Raw genomic sequence first — 17375 nt, forward strand, 5'->3', positions numbered from 1 at the left:
ATAATACTTAACAAAAATACAAATATCAGATTCCAAGTGCCAGGCTGGCCCCGTGTTATTCCTCACCAAATATTAGCGAGTTCTTCCTGCCCTAAGCTGGAAGAAGAGCTATGGTGGGATGAGAATTCTAGGTTACAATATACTGATTATTTTTCAAGTAAGGAAGAATTTAGAACACAAGGACATAGGCCGGGTGCAGTAGCTCACACCTGTAATCCCAGCACTTTGTGAGGCTGAAGTACGTGGATCACTTGAGCCCAGGAGTTTGAGACCAGCCTGGGCAACACAGGATTACAGGCGGGAAAGCCTGTAATCCGGGCACTTTGGAAGGCTGAGGCAGGTGGATCACCTGAGGTCAGGAGTTCGAGACCAGCCTGGCCACTATGGTGAAACCCTGTCTCTACTAAAAATACAAAAATTAGCCAGGTGTGGTGGCAGGCGCCTATAATCCCAGCTGCTCTGGAGTCTGAGGCAGGAGAATTGCTTGAACCCAGGAGATGGAGGTTGCAGTGAGCCGAGATCGCACCACTGCACTCCAGCCTGGGAGACAGAGTGAGACTCCATCTCAAGTAAATAAATAAATAAAATAAAATAATGTAATAAATGAAATAAAAATAAATAAATAAAAGCACCCAGATTTTATAACACTCAACCAGATCGCCCTGCTCTTCCACCTTAGAATTGGCCCCCACTTCCTTTGGGTCACCTAAGGCAGTGTTTCTGAAATATTAAAAACTCGGGAGATATTTGGAAGCCAGTTCTCCAAAGTTGTGACTACATAGAGCTCTCTCTGGCTGCCTTCACTACATTTTTTTTTTAATCAGCAGCTTGGGAGATCACAGAGTGAAGTGGGAAAAGCTCTAGAATTGGAATGCTGCCAATGGAAACTCTCAGAGCCTAGCTAGATGTTACAGCTTCTTCGGGTATTGGCCTACGTAAACTACCCCTGAGGCTCACCATTTCACTCCTCAGTGCTATGTTTTGCAGAACTAAAGTTCTTAATTTTCATTTGGTCCAATTTAGCATCAAAAAAGTCCATATGCCTCGGACTAAATGTAACAAAACGTGTGTGTGTCTTCTTAAGAAATCTCTCTCCACAAGTTCATGAAGATAGATGCTTCTATTATCTCCTGAAAGCTTTATTTTTTTTCGTTCACTGTTAAGTCTACAGCCCATCTGGTATCAATGTTCCTGTAGGTTGTAAGGCAGGAATCAACTGTAAATTTTTTTTATATGGTTTCCTGAATGTCCCAGACAAATTATTGAAAAATTTCCCCATTAATTCTCGACCCCGAAATGCTGCAATTGTCATAAGTATAATGACGATAGGATTTACTATCCAAGTGGGTTAAATTTTGAGAGTAAAAGATAAAAGATACAAAAGTACTAATTACATTAGGACCAGAGGTGTAAACAGGCTGTTTGGGGTACACTGGGACAATGGTCCTACTGGTCATGAAGCTGGGTTCATCGTGGGAGGCTATTTCTAGGCTCTCTGTTCTAGTCCATTTCTGGTCATCCTTGCACCAAAACTGCTTTATCTTATTTTCTGCAGCTTTAGAATAAGTCTTGATTCAATTAAGTCCATCCTCTTACTAATTCTTCTTCCAGATTGTCTTGGGTGTTTTTGGCTTTTGCATATTTATATAACCATTAGAACAACTTGGCCAGGTGCGGTGGCCCACGCCTGTAATCCCAGCACTTTGGGAGGCCGAGGCGGGCGGATCATGAGGTCAGGTGTTTGAGACCAGCCTGACCAACATGGTGAAACCCCGTCTCTATTAAATATACAAAAATTAGCCAGGCGTGGTGGCATGCACTTGTAATCCCAGCTACTTGGGAGGCTGAGGCAGGAGAATCACTTGAACCCAGGAGGCGGAGGTTGCAGTGAGCAGAGATCATGCCACTGCACTCCAGCCCTGGTGACAGAGAGAGACTCTGTCTCAAAAAAAAAAAAAGAAAAAAAAAAAGAACCACTTGCCATATTTCACCGAAAAGAAGACCAAACCAAACAAAAATAACTATTGCATTTTTTATTGGGATTGCATTGATTCTATAGACCAATTGGCTTTTTTGTTTGTTTGTTTAACATGGTCTTGCTCTGTCACCCAGGCTAGAGTGGTGCAGTAGCGTGACCATAGCTCACTGCAGCCTGAAACTCCTAGGCTCAAGTGATCCTCCTGCCTCAGCCTCCAAAGGAGTGGGGATGGGCACGTGTCACCATGCCTGGCTAATTTTTTTGTTTTTATTTTTAGTAGAGACGAAGTCTTCTGCCCAGGCTGATCTAGATCTCCTGGGCTCAAGTGATCCTCGCCCCTCAGCCTCCCAAAGTGCTGGGGTTACAGGCGTGAACCACCATGCCCAGCCCAATTGACATATTTAAAGTATTGCATCATAACTACGGCATAGCTCTTCATTTTTTCAGATCTCTTTCATTTACTCTCAATAACATTTATAGTTTTCTGTATAGAATCCTGAACAACTTGTTGGATTCATTCCTAGGCACTAAAGTATTTTTTGATGTCCTTATAAATGGTATTAAACGTTTTTAAACTGCATATGTTACCTAGAAATACAAACTAGCTTTACAAATTAAACTTATAACCAGCAACCTTAACTTACTTAAATTCTAATAATTTAGATTTTCTATAAAAATAATCTGAAATATTGTGAGGTTTGTTCTTTCAAATCATTATATATTTTATTTATTTTTTTCTTGAGTTAGTATATCAGCTAGGATCTTCATTAAATTATTAAGTGGTGATAGCACATCCTTGTCTTGTTCTCAAATTGCAGACCAATTTCTCCTTTAATTTCTTTCTATTTTTGTTGTTTCATTTTGAGGGCATGTTGTTGGATATATACAAGTTTAGAATTGTTATATTTTCCCAGTGAGTTGAAACTTTTTGTTGTTGTTATGAAGTGTCTGTCCTTATCTCTGGAATAGGAATAGGAAATATGTAATTGTAATTGTTCTTTATTCTCTTCCCAGACAATGCAAGGACTTTAGAACTTTTAACTCCATTTCCTTCCCCAACTTCTATGTTATCATTTATTTTAATTCTGGATATATATGAGACTCTGTAGACATTATCCCTAATGCCGTTATAGCTACGCTGACTTTTATGGTTAGTATTTGCATGATATATCTTTTTCTATTCTTTTCTTTTCAAATTCTCCCTAGTCTTATGTTTTATATCTATTTCCTCTAACTAGCATATAGTATTTTTTTTAATCCAGCTTGACCATCTTTGTCGTTTAACTGGAACGTGGACATTTACTCAATGTACATTTTATTTAGAGTCTAATATACCATCTTGCTAGTTGTCATGCCTACTCTATGTATCACTTTCTCATCTTTCTATTCTTCTTTCAGACTGATGATGGTATTCTTTGTCATTCTTTATCAACCTCTAATGTAATTGTAATTGTACTTTATTCCCTTCCCAGACAATGCAAGGACCTTAGAACTTTTGACTCGATTTCCCTCCCCAACTTCTGTTATCATTTATTTTAATTCTGGATATATTTGAAACTTTGTAGACGTCATTTCTGTTTTATATGGTCAATATTCATTTAAACTTATTATACTTACCAATTTTTCTTGCTCTTTTTTTGTTGTTGTTACAACTCTGACATTTCCTGTGCATAAAGAATCTCCTTTACACTTTTTCTCAGGGGAAGTCTGCTGATGGTGAACTTTCTCAGTTTTTGTCTGAAAATATCTTGAAGGATGTTCTTCCTGAGCATACAGTAATTCTAGGTTGGCCAGGTTTTTAGATTTTGTTTTTTCCAACATATTGAGAGAATCATCCTATGGTTTTCTGGCTTTTATTATTTCTGTTGACATATGTGTTGACATTGTAATCGCTGCCTCTTTAAAGGTACTTTGGCCTTTTCTTCGGTTGCTTTCATTTTATGATTTTTCCCTTAGTCTTTGGATGAGTGCAGTTTAACTAGGATATGTCTGGAGATGGATTTCTTTGTATTTTCCTACTGGGGTTTGAGTAGGGTTTCCAAACTCTGTGAATTGACATTCTTTATCTGTTTTAGTATAAACATTTGAATGTTTAAAATATGATTCTGATGCCAGGTGTGGTGGCTCATGCCTGTAATCCCAGCACTTTGGGCGGCCAAAGTGGGAGGATCACTTGAGGCCAGGATTAGACACCAGCCTGAGCAAGATGGCAAGATCCTGTCACTGGAAAAAATAAATTAAAAATTAGTCAGGTGTGGTGACACACTGCTGTGGTCCCAGCTACTTGGGAGGCTGAAGTGAGAGGATCACTTGAGCCCAGGAGTTCAAGGCTGCAGTGAGCCATGATTGTGCCACTGCACTCCAGCCCGAGAAACAAAGTGAGATCCTGTCTCTAAAAATTAATAATTAATAATAAGTAAATAAATATAATATGATTCTGGTCTATAATTTCTCTTCTCCCATGAAGCATCTTCTTATTGACTACCTTGAGTCTCTTATCATCCCTTTTGCATTTTCCTTTCTTTTGCCTTTTGAGGTTTCATTCATCATATTAGTCTTCCTGGGAGAAACTATGAATAATTTCTTTGAACTTTAAAATTCACAAATTCTCTCTTTAGCCATCTAATTTTTTATTAAATCTTATCTATTGAGTTCATTTATTTTTGAGCGCTGGAATTTCTGTCTTATTTTGATTCAAATATGCAGTGTCTCTTTTAAGTTTCCAATTATCTGCTGAAATGTTAAACCTTGTCTTTAATCATCTTGATCATAGAAAACAGTGTTCTTTTCTAGTTTGTGTGTGACAATTCTAATATTTGGAGCCCCTGTAGTGGTGTTTCTATTGTCTATCTTTTGTGCTGGTTTTAGTTTACATTGTCACGGCTCCTCAACTGTCCAATTATCTTTGATTATGTGCCGGATATCATATTATAAAATCTGATGATAAACATGATTTGAGATTTACGGGTAATTTTCCCCAAAATATGATTTTTGTTTGCTTCTGCAATGTGCCCATGGGTAGCAGCAAACCAGGATGAAAATAATCTACTTCTAGGGATTGGAAAGTTCTGGTCTGTCCAATGACTTATAGCAGGGCTGCATTCTGAGCTGACTCTGTCATACTCATAGGGCATAGCTCTTAGGATGCCAAACAAAAGCAGAGGCAGTATCATGGGGCCCCCACTCTTGACAGGCTCAAACTCTGTCTACCACTTCTCATTTCCCTCTTCTGGACTGGCAGATGGCCCTGGGGCAGAAGTGGCCCCAATTTCCAGATTCACTTTTCTGAATTTCCAATTTGTTCTGGATCTTGGCCCAATAATTCTTTATGTTCAGATTAGCCCTCCCTTGCCTTTGGGCTGATGCTTGTTTTATTTGTTTGGTTTTTAATTGTCTTGAGAGGCCTGAGGTAACTATTTCACCATTACATAAATTAGATGCTCTCCACATAAAATACGAATTGGATTCTAGTCTCTGCCCTGGAACTCACCAATTGTTTTGACCTTCAACAATTTACTTATAGTCTATACGCCTGTTCCCTCATATATAATTTTAGCAGGCTCACTTGGGCCCCTACAATTCAGTTTCTACACAATTAACATGATTTACTCCAAATCAGAGTGGATTTTAGGATGAGGAACCAAAAGAGAAGACTTACAGAAGGCAGAGTTTTTCCTGTAAGTGAGAAAACCTGGAATATGGTAAGTATTTTAAGAAAGGGGGGGAAAAGAAAGTTTGTTGGCAAAAGAGTTGCTAAAATTTTGATGTTAACATGTGGAATTCCTCTCTGCCAACAATGTTGTAAGGCCAAGAATCCCCACTTGCAGTCTTAACTTGTCTAGGATAGGGGGCAATAAGAAGAGGCCTGAGACCAGTCTGGCTTGCAGAATCCTAGGAAGTTTTATTAATTCATGATGCCCACTATCCTTGTGGGAGCAAGAATATGCAGCGTTTCAAGCTCCATTCAAAGAACTACATTTGACAAAGTTTTATATTAGTCCAAGAGCCCCCACCCCATCTCCCCACACAGCGTTGCACAATGCCATCTTATTGGCATAACAACATGTATGGATGAAGGAAGTCAAGAGCCTTAATCAGAAAACACATGAGAAGGCCAGGCATGGTAGCTCATGCCTGTAATCCCAGCACTTTGGGAGGCTGAGGTGTGCGGATCACCTGAGGTCAGGAGTTCGGGACCAGCCTGGCCAACATGGAAAAACCCCATCTCTACTAAAAATACAAAAATTAGCCAGGCCTAGTGGTGCATGCCTATAATCCCAGCTACTCAGGAGGCTGAAGCAAGAGAATCACTTGAACCCAGGAGGCAGAGGTTGCAGTGAGCTGAGATCGTGCCACTGCACTCCAGCCTGGGTAAAAGAGCAAGACTCTGTCTCAAAAAAAAAAAAAAAGAAAGAAAGAAAGAAAGAAAAAGAAAAAAAGAAAAGAAAACACATGAGAAGGTGGCTAACAGTAAAACCTTTGTTCAGCAGTTTATCTTACTACATGGTTATTTTTGTAGACTCTCGGTATCTATTATCCTAAGACACCCACTTCTTGATTTCATGCAGCGCCACATGAACTATATATTATACATAAAGAAGAACAAAAAAGGGAATGCAGGTTATAACCATTGGCCCTTTAATTGAAGAGTCTAAAAACTAGAGGTCTGTAACAGAATACTAATCCTGCAGAACAAGGGACAGAAAAGTCAGGCGAGGCAAGCTTGTCTGCATAACCTGGGCTCTCAATTGGGGTGCTCTCTTACATTTCAATTGAACATCTGTTTTTAAACTTCCCTTCAACAGCCAGGGTGTCTGTCTATTTTGTGGCTTCCAAAATTCTAACTGCAAAATAAATGACCATCTTATCATGTTTTCCCATGGCTATCAGGAGGATATAGCAATTTTATAGATTACTACATGGTCAAGAATCTACGCATCTGATGTATTCTTTTCTTCTTCTTTACTTGATGCATTCAAAAGCAACCACTGGATTTTTTCAATGTAAAAAAGAAAAATAGATAACCATGCCAAAATTCGTGGGTGTAAACAGCCAACAGAGCCAAACTTACAAAGAAAATGAAAGACTTGTTTCTGGACAGTGGTTTTATTGGTAAAGATATAAGACATATTGGCTCTATTAAAAACTCAGGTAATAAAGCACTAAGCTTGATTTTTGTATTGCTACAGTCTCTTTCTTCTAAGGGGAAGAAAATCTGCCCAAGAATAGGATGCTACCTGAGGAATTGTGCCGAATAAAGAAAAGGAATGGATGGTCGGCAGTGAAATTTTCCTCGGGCATCAACATGCAGAAAGTGGCGATGCCTGCTGTGGCAGCTGCCGCCTCTGTTCCCTCTTCATTCACTTCCACAAATGACTTGTGGACAATTTTTGATATAAAAATATCTCTGGCTCCTGACATGCCAGACAGATCAGCCTTGCTACTGTTAAAGAGATCCTGCACACCTAGGCGGGCGAGGTCGGAGTTGAGAGTGTAACTCTCTTCCAGTTTGAACCTGGGCAAGCTGACATTAACTTCAATGAAATCGAGATTCTCAGGTTTAGTCCACTCATGCAACTTTTCCAAAGTCAACTGTTCCTCAATCTGCAATTGAAATGAGGCGAAAGAGGAAGTGATATCAATTTTACATAAGTAAGGCAATAAAGTATTATTTGAATAAATGGACCCATAATATCAGTTGCTAGTTAAGTTTCCTTCATGTTTTGTGCCAAAACAGATTCCATTTGGAGCATTTTATTTCGTTATGGCAATTGATGAAATAGGGCAGAGGTGGTGTTCCAAGTCATCAAAGGTTCAAGGGATTTGTACATTGGGTCCATCATCCACTCACCCACCCATCCACCCATCCATCCACCCATTCATCCACTCATCCATCCACCCATCCATCCTTCCATCCATCCATCCATCCATTCATCCACTCATCCATCCACCCATCCATCCTTCCATCCATCCATCCATCCATCCATCCACCCAGCTACCCAGCAACACAGCCACCCATCCACCCACCCACCCATCCAACCATCTATCCACCTATTCATCATCCATCTACCCATCCACCCATCCATCCATCCAACAATCTATCCACCTATCTATCATCCATCCACCCATTTACTCTTCCACCCATCCACCCATCCATCTACCCATTCATCCATCCATCCATTCATCCAGGGTTTACTAAACCCCTACCACAGTGGATTACTGTGATAGGTCATGACAGCTGCTATTACTTCCAGGTTGAGTAGTGCTAGAAGAAATTTAAAATATTTCTTCTATTTAGTCTGAATCCCACTGAAGCTGAAGTAATATCTAATAACTTTAGCTCCTAGGTAAAAATTTTAAAGGCAGATTATGCACTGGAGCTAGTTCCTCATCTGAAATGTGATGTGGACATTACTTATATCTACCTTATAGATTGTTGAGAGCATTAAATGAAATGATGTATATAAAGTGCTTGGCCCATAGTGCTACATAAATGTCAGCTATTATCATTACTATTGTTATAGCTATTGGACTGGAATAGAACCATCACTCTACTTCTTCTAATGGTGCTGATAATTCCTTTTAAGAGGCTAGAGATTTTCACTTTACAATCAGAAAAAAAACTAATGCAAAAATACAACCAAAAGAAAGACCACATTGATTTTTATACAATATATTAAAAGTCTGTACATGCAAATGATTAACATTAGACCCCCTTCCTGATAGCAAGGATGATGAATAGGTGGATAGGGAGGAGACGGAGAGCACAGAGCAGGCTAGAGTCCCTACATATGATGGAAACCTCATGCAAAGATCATACTAGTAAATAGGCCTAACATGTCACATGAGGCTTTTTCTGTCTTGTACCCATTGAAAATTTAATTCACTATCTATATGAATTGTGATGAGAACGAACAGTGTAATAATAGAATTTTATAGTACGTGATGAAGATATATGCTACACTATTTGGGGCTTTTCAATCTTTTTCCTCAGTAAAACAATCCTCATCTTACTGTAATTTCCTCTAAAGCTAATTCAAGAGCCTTTCCATGAGCTGCCACTAACCAGTATTATATTTAGTATAGATCTTTAATGACCCCATCACAAGTGTCCACTGAAAGTAGCTGGCCATCTTTCTTGAAAAATGAAACGTTAGCCGGGCACAGTGGCTCACAGCTATAGTCCCAGCTACTCAGGAGGCTGAGGCAGGAGGATTGCTGGAAGCCAGGAGGTCAAGACCAGCCTAGACAACATAGTGAGACCTTGTTTCTATAAGTAAATTTAAAAAAAAATTAACTCTGGGCTTTAGTGTAGTAAGTGTTGATGGGCTACATTTACAAAGGAATGACAAACTACTGGAAAATGCACCATCAGTGAACACTTAACACGCACCTACCTACCATGCGACACACACATGCAAGAGGAACCACAAAGCATGAAGCCCGGGAGCCATACCTTCTTCAGGCCCGTGGACTCGTCCTCAATGTCATCCGGCAGCAGGATGACCATGCTGAGCTCCTCGCCTTGGTAAGGCAGTTCCAGCACACGGCACTTAAGGTCCTCGATGTAGCCATATGCAAATTTTTTCTTCTGATACATCATTTTCACAGTTTTTCTGTCTTTCTGAACAGTTTTAAAAAATCACTGAAATTATTCTCTGCATTCTTTTAGAGCAATGCATGACTCTGTACAGTTACCTCACCTCACCTTATTCAATCTGAATGGTGCATCCGTCGTGGCTTCTTTCATGAATTTATCCTTCCAGTTTCCCTTGAAATAGATGGCATTTACTAGCACAAGTTTGGTCATGTTATCAACCATGCCCGAAGCCAACAGTTCCGGAATTTTTCCTAAAAAAAAATCAAGTTAGCGTAAAAAAAATCCAAATTGAAATTCCAAATTTGAACTGACAATATATTAGCACGGAAATGCAATTCAAATATATACTTTCTACTTAATTTTCATTTAACAAGATATTAACTTAGGAAAGCCCTACTCACTAACATGTCTCTACTTTAAGTATAACAACCTGTGGGGCAGACCAGGATGACACACAAACTTCCCACAAAGGACTTGACATTTTAAACAAGTCAAATGTGCCGAAAGACTAAAGGCAGGAAAATTCTCCTTTTCTGGACTGTATGATAAACAATGAGCCTTATTTTGTAACAACCATTCTTTTTTAGAAAAAAAAAATTCTTAATGAAGATATCTTTAGTCATCAGTAAATCACTTCTTCAAATCGCTGAGTAGATGCCTACTCTCACAAAAAAAGGTTTAAACAATATCCAAAAGGCAGAACAAGACCAAGCATGGTGGCGCACACCTGCAGTCCCAGTGCTTTGGGAGGTGGAGATGAGAAGATTCCTTGAGCCCAGGAGGTCAAGGCTGCAGTGAGCCACGATCGCACCACTGCACTCAAGCCTGGGCGACAGAGCAAGACTCTGTCTCTTAAAAACAACAAACAAACAAACAAACAAAAAAACCAGCAGAACATACTCCATGGAAATAAAGGTCACCTTCGTGACCATAAGTATGGCTGGGAACAATTCCCATAATGGAAGACAGGTCTTCTGGAGTGGGTTGACTAATACATGGCTATGTAAGAAGAGAGATGTAGTAAAGAAATAAATTGCACCCTAAGAGCAAGTCAGTCCCCACATACCACAACTTTTTTACTGGACAAAATGTTGGCAAAAAACTTACAACCACAGTAGTTTGTGAATATTGATTTCAGGTATTTCCATGAAATTCCAGGACATTTCTTTCCATATGAGTATTAGGTAATTTTTGGCAGGCTGAATTCTCCTCAAAATTTTAATTCCTTTTTTGCTGTATTCAGTGTTGGTTTTAACTTTATTTTTTATTTTTTATTATTTTTATTATTTTTTTTACGACGGAGTCTCGCTCTGTTGCCTAGGCTGGAGTACAGTGGCATGATCTCGGCTCACTGTAACCTTTACCTCCTGTGTTCAAGAGATTCTCCTGCCTCAGCCTCCAGAGTAGCTGGGATTACAGGTGTGTGCTACCACACCTGGCTAAATTTTTTGTATTTTTAGTAGAGACAGGGTTTCACCATGTTGGCCAAGCTGGTCTTGAACTCCTGACCTCAAATGATCCACCAGCCTTGGGCTCCCAAAGTGCTGGGATTACAGGCATGAGCCACCGCGCCTGCCAATGTTGGTTTTAACTTTGAAATGCAACTTTAAAAGTTTTGGGGAGCTGATGAGTAAAAAGGATTTAGCTGCTTGAGTTAAATCATGTTTAAGTTTCCACTCTGGTGAACTTCGAACATGTGAGAGCTGTCCAGCAACGTGCAGTGCAGACTTCACGCACCGGCAGCGTCCTCTGACTGTAACCGTGATGTGCACCAGGACTGTGGGAGCTGGGGAGGGAATAACTGCAGGTGGGGAAGGCGGACTGAGGAAACGAATGACATGACCAGCGCATAATGATTCCATTCTGCCCAGGCTCTCACCTTCTGTCTGTCCTTTGACCCACTGGTTTATGGTCTTCCTTGCATCTTCAGAGGCATGCTGAAAATCCACACTGGCCAGGTCAGCACCATATGTTTTCTGAGTCGAAGCCAAGAACTCCTATTAAAAAAAAGAAAAAGGAAATATATATATAACTCCTACTACATATAGAAATTGTTTTCTAAAATCCCAAAAAGCAACAGAAATTGTCCTAAAAGGCTACAATTCCATGTAACACAAAGTTTCTAACTCTTATAGTTTTTCTTATAGTAGTAAAAATCATTTAACATTAAATTTATGATCTTAGCCACTTTTAACTGTGCATTCCAGTAGTGGTAAGCCTAACCCTTATACTGTTGTTGTTATATAGGAATTACCACTCTTTTCTGAACTTTGACTAAGATTTCACAAACACTGATTGTACTCTTGCTTCAGTAAAACCTCCAAGAGCTATCTTTGCACTAAAAAGACTGTAACACAAAATCACCATGTCAATTAAAGTTTGCATTCTGTCATGTTTGCCTTCCATATTGTTTTTGCCATGTTTGCCTTCTGTATTGTTTTTCTGAAGGTTTACAAATATTAAAACTGACCTCCATGACTTGATTGTGCTGGAAAATATCTGCACTGTCTAGTGGGGTTTTAGAATGTGAAGGGCAAAGTACTTACAGGAATGAAATTGTAAGTTTTCTCTCCATATAATCTATTAGCAAGTTTCAGAATATAAGAAGCTCCACGTTTGTTGATATCAGCATTCAGACTCTGGAATCTTGAATGAACCTCTTCAACCGTGTTGAAATGAAAAGTCTAAAATAAAGAAAATCTTCTTTCTACAACCATTTATTTTGAAACGATTAAGTGATTCCTTGGTGTTTCCTTCTATCACATTAAATTAATGTGTTTTTATTACTAATTATTGATGATCCCAAACCCAATACTTTATTAATTTGTCATTGCAGAACAAACAATAGGAAATCCAAAATTTATGGCTTTGTGAGACAGAATGATTACAACTTTACACATTGCTTTTACATCACTCCTTGTTATACTTGCAGTTCCACAAATGTGGGTGGTTAATATACTAAATATTTATATATGTCTGCCTTTTCCAAAGAAAATAATAAATGGTATGTTCATATTTATATTCTGTATCAGATATAATTTTACTGAAAGTTCTCAGAAATAAGCAGTAAAAATAGGATTCATCCTCTATTCAGAACCACAAAGATAGTACAGACTGAGGCTTTTAAAATTTTATTACCCTATTAACATCAGTAACTCACTTACTTTAAAATAACTTCCTTAAACTTAACATTCTGGCAAAAGTTTAATTTCCCATGTATCAGTTACAAATCAAGAGGCCCTTTGTGGTTTTATGAGACCTAGGCTGGTTCCTTTATGATGAAGACACAAAGAACAAAATTGCATAGGGTACGAAGTCCACATTACTCACCGAGATATGGAATGTTTGCACTGTGCCCATGCTCCATCTGCTTTAATGGAAATGGGGGAGGAGTCCTTAAAACTATTCTTTGCTGAGGTTTTAAAGTCCCTGGAAAGCCTCAAGCTAGGAACTGATATAACCCTGCAAGAAGCAGCTAACAATTAGTAACAGAGGTTTTTTTTTTTAATGGATTTTAAAAAAACATTTAAAATGCTTTCATATCTAAAGCGATGAGTAATAGAAGTTTCGCAGCCCCTTGAACTTGAATCCCAGGCTGCACCTTGCCAAGGAACAGGTGCAGTGTCATTTGCAGCAGGTATGTTAGAAGAGCCTCCACTTTTACCACTCCTTTCTGCTGAGCTTAGAGAGAGAGAGCTAGAGTTCTCTTCTCAGAATTAAAGAGTACCAAGCACAGAAGTCCCCTCCATGTCCATTATGGACAAGAAGGAAGGCTGGGCATGAGAGTGACCTGTCACATCGCCAAGGGCTGGGTCCTGCTCCTGAAGCTGCTGGGTCTCCCCCTCACCTCCCCTGCAGGGCGTGCTATGCCACAGCCCACTGAGCCATGCTCAGCACCCTGGGACTACAGAACCACAGGGTCACTTTTTCTCTTTTCCTTGCAAAAAAGCAATGCCACTATCTCCAGTATAATGCATTCCCTATGTCTTACTCCTCTCATTATGCTTGAAAGTAGTGTTATGTAACAGGAAATATTTATGAGTTGCATATCATCATATGCAAAGCAAAAACTGGAAGCTGCTAGCTCAGGAGGATGTAGTATGCCTTTCAGGAAAGCTGTCAGATTCATCCACTGGAACAGAAGCCTCGCCCTGCAGGGATTTTTATCAGCTTTGCTCCCTGCTGTCTCCTCAGCAACACGAAAAACAGTTCCTGGTACGTGGTAGGTACTTAGGAAAAACCTGATGATGAATGAAAGCCTGCATACAAGTGTGACTTTTCTGAAAGTCTGATCTCATAAAAATACAGTTCTGAAAACACATGGTAAGAGCTCAAAGGCACAACCTTTCCATGCAGACTCTCCATTCGTAGGGAGATGGGAGGAAAGCAGACCCTTTTTGTTGTTTCTGCTGACCTTGGACAGCTGTGCTGCCGTGTTACCTCTGGTACCCAGAAAAACCATGGCCATAGCAGATGAAATGCTGAAGGGAGAGATGAAGATGTTTCCAGCCGGATTGTTCTCACTCAACGCCAGGAACAGGTCCAAGGCGAAGCGGGTGTTTGCTGAGCTCAGCTGCTCCATGGTGAAAACTGCAACACAGAACAGGGTCCCCATGGTGCCCACTGCCCACGCCAGCAGATTAGGCAGCACTATTTCTCCAGAAGCTTCCTCAATTTCTGCCAACCACCCTGAGGCATCCTGGATCTTGTACTTTCTCCCCGCTTTTTTATTCCAGCGGGGCAAGAACACTTTCCCAGGCCCACAAATGTGGGGCCATTCTGGCCAAGGACTCAGCAGTTACAGGGGATTTTAGGGCACCCAGGGTGCCCTAAAGGGCTCTGACCTTGCAGACAGGTGAGTCTGGGGATGGGGTGGGGGTAAGGCAGGCCCCAGCCACCCCAGCTTTAGCGGAGTGGGAGGACCCACCCAGCCCTGGGTCCTCCCAACCTATGTGTGGGAGCGCACGTGCTTCTGAGCCTTTGATTCAAGTCTGTGATTCATTGGGCAATGAATCCATTGCCTACCTTCACCGGAACTAAGAGCAATTCTATCAGAGACTCAGCTACCTACTATGCATTAAAACTCCAGCGAAGGTGTCACTGTAATTATTATAATAATATAATTCTTCCTTATTTTTGAGGTTCAAAAGGTATGAGGTCCAGTGCCCACAGTCTCAGAGCCGGTGTAGGATGTGCCAGTTTGGAAACCCGCCACAGTCCAGGGTCTGGCGGTGCAGCGTCCCATCCGCCACCCACTAGCCCATCTTGATCTCCACTCTCAGAGCCCTGATTTCCCCCGAGGACAGGCAAAGAAGAACTGTGCTGGCTGCTCGGCATGTAAGCACAGAGCTGATTTCTCCTTGTTGTGAAATCGTCTCTAGAATCGCACGGGGTTCCTCCTCTCTCTCCCTGCAGCTGCAGATAGGAGCCGCGGCTTGGCCCTGGGCTGCCTGGAAACTGTCACAAACAGCTCTGGGAGGAAGGGAATTCGGGGAGAAGGGACAACATTCTGATCTCAGGTTTCAGTCTTGCCTTCCGCCTGCATCTGTCGTCCTCCCTCCCTCCCTCGCAGGCTGGCCCGGCCTGTACCCAGGCAGGGGCGGGGGATCAGAGGTCGTCTGTCTCAGACGGGGCGCCCGGAAGGGATAGGGGCGCGAAGCTGGCGGGGAGGCGGAGCGCAGGGAGCTGCGGGTCTGATGGGCCTGAGCCTGGGGGGTGGGGGGTGCCGGGCTGGAAGCTGAGCGAGGGAGCCTGGCCTCTCCCCCCAGCCCGCCCCCGCGCCACCGCTCCGAGGCCCGGCCTTACCCGATAGGCCGCCGAGGCACGCTCCGGGCTCCGAGCTGGGTGCGAGGTCAGGAAGGAGGCACCAAGGGCCGCTGCTCTTATAGCATGCGGAAGTGTCACCCGGGCCAGCAGCCGCGGGCGGGGGGCGGCCCTTCCCGGTGACTGCGTAGGAGTCCGAGCTCCCGAGGTTGCCTAAGTGCAAGCAGAAGTGAGCGTGGCTTCCGGGCAGCGCCCTCCTCGGGAGCGGCGCCTTTCTCAGTTCAAAGCCTTTCCCCGAATCTCCGGCAAGGACCTGAAAAGCTTTTTTTTACTAAGGTGTGAATGACTGAGACGACATATTGTGACACCTCTTAGAGGGCAAATGACTCCCTTTGAGTCCCATCTATATTGGGAGCTTTCTTTGAGAGAAGGAAGCAAATTTGGGGATCTTGCACAGGGAAAAAGAGGGGCCCCCAGAAACAGATGAAACAGAACCAGTTCCAAACACCTGCTCTGTGTTTCCAAGATGACAGCTTGCTGCTGCGTCCTCAATGGTGGAAAGTGGAAGGGCAAAAGGGGCCAAATCTCATGTGAAGTCTCTTGTATAAGGGGCCAATCCCATTCATGAGGAAGGTGCCCTCATAATCCAATCACCTCCTAAAGGCACCACCTGTTAGTATTGCATTGAGGATTGTTTCAGCATGAATTTTGCAGGGAACACAGACATTCAAAGCATAGCATTCTGACCCAGCCCTCCAAATTCATACCCCTCTCACATGCAAAATGCATGCATTGTATCCCAGTGGCCTCCAAAGTTCCAGTATCAACTTTAAAATGTAAGTCCAAAGTCTCACCTAAATATCTTCTAAATTAGAAAGGCATAAGATTCAAAGTACAATTCATCCTAAGTGAAATTCCCCTCCAGCTATGAGCCCGTGAAATCAAATAGGTTACATGCCTTCAAAATACAGTGGTGAGACAGGCATAGGACGTACATTCCCATTCCCAAAGGGAGAAGCAGGCAAGAAGAAAGGAGTATCTGGTCCCAAGTAAGCCCAAACCCAACAAGGCAAACAGCATTAAATCTTGGGGCTTCAGAATAATCTTCTTTGATGCTGTGTCCCCCATTCCGAGCACATGGCAGTGGGGACTGGGTCCCCTAGGGTCCAGGGGATCCACTCCCATGGATTTGCCAGGTGCAACCCATGCAGCAGCTCTCACAGGTTGAGGTCTAGGCTCTCCCAGGATAGACTTGCATGCTGGTGGCTGGACAGTTCTGGGTTCTCAGGGACAGCCCTGTTCCCACAGCTCCACTAGATATTACTCTAGTTGGAGCTCTCTGCAGTGGCCCCAATCCCACTGCTCCACTAAACATTGCCCTAGTGAGGGTTTTCTGCAGCAGCCTCACCTCAGTGACAATTCTCAGACTGGGCCCCCAGGGTCCCCAACACATCCTTCAAAATCTAGGTGGAGGTGGCTGTGTCTCCACAGTTCATGCACTCTGTGCACCTGCAGAGTTAGCATCATGTGGACTCTGCCAAGGCTTACAGGAAGGGTGGCCTGACAAGGGCCTGCATAAGCCACACCTGGGATGGTGGCCAAAGAGTGCTGCACCAGAATGTGGGGGGTGGGGGGGCAGAGACTTGAGGCAGCCCTAGGCAGCAAGCCCCAAGGTTCCATGGTGTCCTGAGTCCTCCCTTAAAACTATTCTGCCCTCAGGGTCCTGGCACTCTGGGACAGGGATGAGAATCCAGCACCAGTAACCTCAGAAATGCCTTTGGGTTCATTCTTCCATTGTCTTGATAAATAGCATCTGGCTTCCTTCTACACATACTCATCTCATTATCAAATGTGAACCTGGCAGCACTCTTGGTGTTCCCTCCCAAACATGCCTTTTCATTCTTTACATGGCCAGGCTGAGAATTTTCCAAAACTTTAAGCTCTGCTTCCCTCTTGATTATAAACTTCGTCTTTAATTCATTCTCTCTGCTCACATGTTACTACAAGCAGTCAAGAGAAGCCATGCTGCACTCT

At 42.2% G+C, this 17375-nt stretch overlaps 1 protein-coding gene across 1 annotated transcript; it reads right to left on the reverse strand.

Moving 5' to 3' along the window:
• Positions 1-5855: 5855 nt before the first annotated feature.
• On the reverse strand, positions 5856-15648 carry SERPINB1 (serpin family B member 1). The gene is made up of 7 exons (XM_004043192.4): positions 15384-15648; positions 13993-14168; positions 12125-12262; positions 11458-11575; positions 9687-9829; positions 9435-9602; positions 5856-7582 (listed from the first exon to the last, which is right to left on the reverse strand). The coding sequence occupies exons 2-7, from the start codon at positions 14158-14160 to the stop codon at positions 7178-7180; spliced, it is 1140 nt and encodes a 379-aa protein (XP_004043240.2). The 5' UTR covers positions 14161-14168; positions 15384-15648; the 3' UTR covers positions 5856-7177.
• Between the last annotated feature and the right edge of the window lie 1727 nt (positions 15649-17375).

This window comes from Gorilla gorilla, chromosome 5 (assembly GCF_029281585.2).
Source record: "Gorilla gorilla gorilla isolate KB3781 chromosome 5, NHGRI_mGorGor1-v2.1_pri, whole genome shotgun sequence".
Lineage (NCBI taxonomy): Eukaryota > Metazoa > Chordata > Mammalia > Primates > Hominidae > Gorilla > Gorilla gorilla.

What these genes read in the sequence shown, in the direction of transcription:
- SERPINB1 (XM_004043192.4), bottom strand. Translation starts at nt 14,160, where the DNA reads ATGGAGCAGCTGAGCTCAGCAAACACCCGCTTCGCCTTGGACCTGTTC. An exon ending in CACCATTCAGATTGAATAAG is followed by an intron (nt 9,603 to 9,686) that starts GTGAGGTGAGGT and finishes AAAACTGTTCAG; the next exon opens with AAAGACAGAAAAACTGTGAA. An exon ending in AGTCCACGGGCCTGAAGAAG is followed by an intron (nt 7,583 to 9,434) that starts GTATGGCTCCCG and finishes TTTCAATTGCAG; the next exon opens with ATTGAGGAACAGTTGACTTT.